This window comes from Agrilus planipennis, unplaced genomic scaffold (genome assembly GCF_000699045.2).
Source record: "Agrilus planipennis isolate EAB-ADULT unplaced genomic scaffold, Apla_2.0 scaffold8, whole genome shotgun sequence".
Classification (NCBI taxonomy): domain Eukaryota; kingdom Metazoa; phylum Arthropoda; class Insecta; order Coleoptera; family Buprestidae; genus Agrilus; species Agrilus planipennis.
Genome location: NW_020442461.1, coordinates 2,951,812 through 2,958,927, shown reverse-complemented (window position 1 = coordinate 2,958,927; position 7,116 = coordinate 2,951,812). Strand labels below are relative to the sequence as shown.

General features: G+C 34.7%; 2 protein-coding genes across 2 annotated transcripts in view; one reads left to right on the top strand and one right to left on the bottom strand.

The window, feature by feature from the left end:
* Positions 1 to 7,116, bottom strand: part of LOC108734053 (serum response factor homolog) — a 74,034-nt gene that overhangs the window by 33,612 nt on the left and 33,306 nt on the right. The window lies entirely within an intron of this gene.
* The window catches only part of LOC108734054, a 9,323-nt gene continuing 7,831 nt past the window's right edge, over positions 5,625 to 7,116 (top strand). Inside the window, exons 1-2 of the mRNA XM_018465445.2 lie at positions 5,625 to 5,918; positions 6,683 to 6,978. Coding sequence (XP_018320947.1) covers positions 5,703 to 5,918; positions 6,683 to 6,978 — 512 coding nt within the window. The 5' untranslated portion in view covers positions 5,625 to 5,702. The remainder of the gene's footprint in view (positions 5,919 to 6,682; positions 6,979 to 7,116) is intronic.

The window sequence follows — 7,116 nt, the reverse complement described above, 5'->3', positions numbered from 1 at the left end:
ACCCTTGCCTTCAGCTGGGGTGATAATTTTCACATGGATAATGTTAAAATACTTTTTTAATAAGCAACAAGAAAAGTTATGTTGCATTTTTTCGTCCTTGAAATCAGGAAAAATCGTATTTTCGTGGTAGCCGTATGTAATGTATATATACGGGCTTACACGGAAAGAAAATATTCTCTAAATACATTTCCTATAATTTTCTGCATCAGAAAGGACTAAACTTTATTTAATTTATAAATATTCAAACCGGAAAATCTAAATACTCTATTTCTGTTAAGGTGTTTTATAAATCGTTATCTTTGCTGATTCAAAATTGTCAATTTTTGTCCTTATAATCAACATCTTGTGAAAAAAAAATAATTTGTTGGTCAATTTAAACAATTTATTTAGAAATTCTGAATGGTAAAGTAAATCAATAAAAATAACAAAGGGTTAAATATAGATCTCCATGCCCAATTTTATCAAAAATTACGAAAGAAAATTAACAGTTTAGTTTTAAAATGTAATAAAAAAAATCATTCAAAATTGTCACTTTCTGTCCTTATAGTCTTGTGAAAAAAAAAATTAATTTATTGGTCAATTTGAACAATTTATTTAGAAATTTTGAATGGTAAAGTAAATCAATAAAAATAACAAAGGGTTAAATATAGATCTCCAAGCCCAATTTTATCAATAATTACGAAAGAAAATTAACAGACAGTTTAGTTTTAAAATGCAATAAAAAAATTCCTTTATCTGCATATAACACACGTAATATAATTGATATACATAAATGAATTTTATTCGCACGGTTATTTATAATAACAATAATAATTAATGTCACCTTTTAATAATACGAGTGACTGTACAGCGGCGTATATTAGAATTCAATAAACATTCCCTGAATAATTATGCTATTAACCTACGTAAGATTAATAACGATATCGTACTTTCATTTCTAGCACCGCAAAGCATCCGCCATGATAAAGAATAGAAAAAAAAAATAATAATAAAGCCCCGTCCTCCACTTTAATAACAATAAAATGACTAACTGCATGTACATGACACAGGTGCCAATGATGTGCCTCATGGTATGCATTAAACACAATCGGATGCGTGATACAAATTCATAAACAACACGAGCTAAACGCGTTAATAAGATACTATTGTTTAAAATTCTTGCACTGATTTATGAAAAACTTTCTCTGGTTGTAGTCAAGACGTAGCATATAAGGAATAATGTTCGATTTATAAAAGAATCAAGCAAATTGTTTAACTTTTAGGTTACTCCAGATTTTTCCTTAAATATTTAAGCTATTTTGAACTAGGACACGGTAATACCTCGAGGATAACAGCAAAGAAATTTTAACAATGAACAAATCATCAAATGTCTGTCACTTGTAGATTGATTACAACATTTATAGAATTTTTATGCAAAAATGAAAGCATTTAGTTTCCTTATTAAGGATTAACTAAACCGATATCGAGACTAATAACAACTACGAAAAATCAGGAAGTGAAAATGGGTGTTTGTTATCATTTTTATGCCTCTGAATAAAATTTACGTCTTCTAATCAATTATAAATCTCTAAAAGCGTGTGTATATGTGCGAATGTGCGGCCTTTATTTATTTCTTAAGGATTATTGCGTTCACAAACTACTTTCAGTTCAATTCTAGAGATAATGATTGGGAATAAATCGGCAAGGCTAGAAATCGCGTTTCTTTGTAGAAAAACATCTAAATTACCTCATAATTGAACGTACTATTACCCCCGTATTATTGCTAAAATGGGACAGTTATTTCCTAATTGTATGAAGCAATATTCCGCGATGATTGTGGGCATCGATTATCTGACACATTTTCCAATAACTAACAGGTATTAGGTAAATAATTATAATTCTTTTTGGGTTAAAAAGCAATGAAAATAAAACAGGAGAAATTATTATTAGGATTAGATAAAAACTGGGGCCCATTTTCTATGTATGTATGTATGTAGTTGGTCAGATTACAAAAATAAATAAGCGGTCTCGAACGGTTAATTTGGAAATGAAAGTGTAAAAATATTAAAAATGAGGTATTAGAAATAGTATGAGACAAGAAGGGCTTGTTAGAGACATTAAAAGCTAATGAGAAGAATCTAGATTAGATTTTGGGATGCTACAGTATTCGGAAAAGAATAGACGTTTGTGTCCTCATGTTGAATGCCATGTACTGATGTTGAAGTATATTGAAACAATTAGAATCTACTGTTTAATTATACTTCAAAATATGGTGGAAAAGGACTTCATTTATTAATAAAAATTATTTACGAAAATACAGTTACGTATGTACCTATATACTGTATATTGTAATGCGAAAAGTAACCGTTTTTTTTAAAAAAAAAACCTCATGTAAATGCATGTTCTGTATGTCGCGGTAATGTCAAACAGCAGCATGTTTAAATTTATTGCTAATTACAAGGAGATGCCTCGTGCTGCCTTTTAATTTAACTTCTTGTAAATATTCTCAACCTACAACGGGTACGTTGTACACGTACCTACACAAAGTCAGTAATTTTGCATCTGACGACCGACTAATTTTGTTAAAATTCACGGAATGTCAAAATTATGGCGGTAATTAATTTAAAATATGAACTATTCTTCTAACGGGTTTTAAAATAACATGGTAACAATTATTTGCTTAGCAAAGTGTTTAGTTTCTCAAGTTTCTATTTAGTTTGTGTTTAGTATCTAAATATACTATTTTTCAAAAATTTAGTAGGGACATTTAGGGTGTTTTATTCAATATGCATGAGAAGAAAATCTTATAATTTTTCTTTAACGCTACATTATAAACATCGATCGTCCGTGGTGTATGAAAATTTACAGTTTAGAGACATTTTTACGGTGTATTTGCAACCAACTTTACACCCAATTATAGACATTTAAACTCGCTCACTTTTCCGCAATTGTTTTCTACCACCACTTCGAATTTTTTTATAAAAGATTTTGATTTAACGAAAGGCCTAAGCTATCCATCTGTCTTTAATTTGAATTGTGTAATGTGTCAGTTCCGTACATTCTGATTACAAGACAAAAACGTTTTTTTTTTGTGTTTTAATATGCAAATGTCTATTAAATCGTTTCTAAATTCCACGCTGAATCCTTGCTTATTTCTCCAGAAAGGAGACCTCCCCTTATATTACAGAGCGTGCAAGATCCTTCATGATCATCATCATAAGGTCGTCAGTCCTAAGACTGGTTGGATATGTACCTCCACTCTTTCCTATCCTGAGCTAAACTTCGCATTTCCCTAAAACTAGAACAGCCCACATCCTTAACTATTTGNAACCTACACTAGCAAGGAGATCGGGCTGAAACTATAGCTACAAGCTATCCAAGGATGGTACTATAGAATGTCACCTCAAGGTAGGCCTAGTGGCGTCATCTCTTGGTTAGGCCGGAAACTTATCAATCCACCCTCGTAAATCCCCGTAGAATGGCAAGTCCTTTAAAAGATTAATCCACAACATGAAAACCTAATCTGTAGTACGTTACCGTAGCAAGAGATACAAACCCTAAACGTGGTGATACACGTTAAGGTTCCGGAGACACTGGTTAAACTGGAGGTACCTCTACTATACCCCTAGGGGTATCAAAATTTTACTCAGAATTCCGTAACTGCATCGTCATGAGATGCTACGGATTTATTCTTCAAATTACCCTGCTTTTTTAATGATTATAGGCGACACTTGTTAAAGTAGCAATAATTTTGAAAAGTTTCCATAATACATGTACTACATGTACCTATTGAAATTCGGTTGTGTAGATTTCGTTAATGTCTCGTATAATTAACAATTTATTCGGTAAAACGCCAGATGCAGTCAGTCCCGCGGACAGGTAAGATATCGGAAGCTCGTTATTGCCAAAATACTGCACTTCTTGCACCTTCCCACATCTGCCCTAGCTCTGGTTAAGCGATCAACGAGCAAAAATTTTTCAAGAATTTCCCCGCTAATTAAAAAGATGTAAGCAACGGTTGTGCTAAATTACATAAAAATGACAAAGCGCGCTCGTTCTGGCGAAAATTAACTTCCAAATTTATAATTGCAGCGTCATTTATAATGGGCTTCTGCCCACTTTAAATAAGCCAAATTTTCGTATATAAAATGTTTGCCTGCACGTTTACATCAATAATAACCGCTTTATTACGTATTAGTGTACAGAAGGTGTGCTGAAATCAATAAACTGGACGATTTTGGCAAGATCCTAAAATTCGTGACTGGTTGGATACGCACATCCACTTTTTCCTATCATGAAGTAATCTTCGTATTTCCTTAAAACTAGAACATCCCGTATCCTTAACTATTGCTTAGTGTCCTTAACTAGGCCTTAATGACTGTCCTACCAACCTATCTCGCCTATTTCTTATTGATTTCCACAGTTATAGGCACCAACGTTAAAATAAAACAACTTAAACTGTACTGTTCTGAGCAAAACGTTAGTTCTTGTTCAATATTTTTATGCGTAAGAAGGCTTTGGTCCTGTGGAAAATATAAATTTGCATATATCAAGGACTACATATGACGTTGTAATAGATAAGTGAAAAAAACGACCCTTAAAATCCACTGGTTTGCCTACAATCCCTATAAATGCTTGGAGACTTCAACGTTAGATCAAGAAAGAAACCCGACAACTTCTTGGCAAAACGCGAAACAGAACTTCATAAGTCAGCGTATTACTACCAGATCTGCAACAGGTTACCGAGACAAATATATATTCTTAATATGGGTCAAAAGGTAATAAATTATTAAGGGTTAAAATTAAAATTAAATAATCCTATTTCCTAAGTGAAAATTTAGGACAAAACTGAAACTGGTAATGGATCCAATTTATGCAGGTAAAATGAGACCAGATTTTATCTGTTATTAGACGCAGTTGTAGAGAAGCATTTATCTGTCTGTCTGTCTGTCATAAAGCGCTAGAGCTACTGGATAAATTTTGATGCAAGAGAGAGAGAAGTACCATACGAAATACCTATTAGCGCCCGATGCGATTAAAAGTACTTTCTAACATAATCATCATCAAGACTGATAAGATATGTTGATTTTTATAAAAAAAATTTTATTTTGCCTACAAGTAAAGAACCGCTTAAAGAATGTGGTTGGAAACACTTTAAAGTACGGTACCTTTGATGCAGCCGTAAGCCATAAATCATACAGCGGACTAAGAACTTACAGGAAGTTTCCGGATACGTTCAGAACATTCCGACGAGATTTAATAGATAAAAGACAGTTGATATAAATAGTAGGCAAACGAAATATGTAATACAAATAAAAAATTGTCATTACAATTTCGTTTTAGATAATTTCAAGTAAATAAAGTAGACGAGGTCCTACACAATCCTTTATAAGAAGCTGAAATCATGTATCAAAATGCTTTTGACTGCGTGTACGTAGATATGTATGTACATATGGCCGTTGGAAACGGGCCGAGTGTTGTGATGTTGAAGGGTGAACCGAATGAAGTATTAACAAGCGATGCTCGAGTTAAGCGTCTCGTCGGTGGGGCGGTTTATAGTTGCGAATGTTTCGCGGACATCAACAAGAGAGACAATAGCACGTGCCGCGGACCGCGACTTTTTGCGAAGAGAAGAGAAGCGCCCATCAAAGCCCGGTAGCCAAAGAATAAGTAGTATCGCCACGACGACAATGCCATAACCATAAAAGGTATTCGGCCCATGTATGGTGTATTACCAACCAACCAACCAACCAACCAACCTACTACAACGACGCGTTGGTAGCCGCCGTTGCCTCTATCTCTATGTTGTTGCTGCCTCGCCGCGGCCGGTCGCATTCGAATCCACTCCCGATAGCTGCAGTTCGCCGTTGACGTGCTTCAGCGAGACCCGGAGGCCCCGGAACGCGGCGGTCAGCATGGTTGGAAAAGCGCACCGCAAGGTAAGTTTTCCCGATATTTTTACTATTATTTGCATGCCATCGTGACCCAAACTAGGCAAATTCGATATAATGCGAAGAAAATTTTGATTTCCCGGGACCAAAACCCGAGGAAATTCTATGACGCGGTCGACAATCCAAATTTTTCCGAAACAAATGAAATTTGTACTTTCATTTGTTTTCTTCTGTGAAATTTTAAATCGGATTGTGATCTAACAAATTCAAATCAATGTTTCTCGGAAATTTTGAAATTTTATTTAGCATATTAACTATATTTCCAATTACTCCCTCGCCACCATTGCAGTTTTTTATAAAATTCAAATTCAAAATTTTCCGATCTTTTACCAGAATTTTCTTTTCGATTTAAGAAGTCGTACATATTAAGCGGTTACAACATATTAATTACAAAATTTTACAATATTATTTGGTCTAAATCAGGAACACAGCAAGAAAATGATTGTCAAACTCGGATCTACCAGATTTAGACTTAATTTTTATCAATATTTCTTAAAAAAAATCAAAGATTTCAATTAATTTACCATTTTAAAATAGAAAAGAAAATTAAGTAAATTTTGATTTTCCCAATTTTTCCGAGAAAAACCGCTCCAATACATGTTGCATTTCCAGTACGTAGGTGGTCGATTGGATGAGTTATATAATACTATTATTTGATTTATCCGCCGTGTTATAAGTGACGGTTCGTCACTGTAATTTTTGAAATAAGTCGCAAAAAGGCAGATAAAGTAACGCGTGTGATTCATACATAGATCGCTCTTCGTTTTCCAGCGAGTCGTCGACCCCTGACCACCTGGCATCTGGGCGCCACTTTTTCCCCGTCGGACAACCCTTTGGTGGAAACCGCCACCGCACGCAGGTACCGATGGACCAAAATAGGCCCCCTGCGTTTTCACCACCCCCGGGGGCTGAGCGCGCCCTCGCGAGGGGGCGAAACGCGAACAGGTGTGACCTCGCTGATGTGCCCCACTCCGCTCCTACAAGTCGGTCAACGCGCCATCGAGTCTGATGATGTCGAAAATCCACGAGCGGAAGATTTAGAAAGAAGGTATCGTTACGATTGTATATATTTTATCGTCATACCAATAATTCACGAACCTTTTGACATTAACTAACAATTCTCAAAATTTCACTCCAAATATGTTACTTAATATAATAAAAAAAAAAAGAAAAGGCGACATATAAC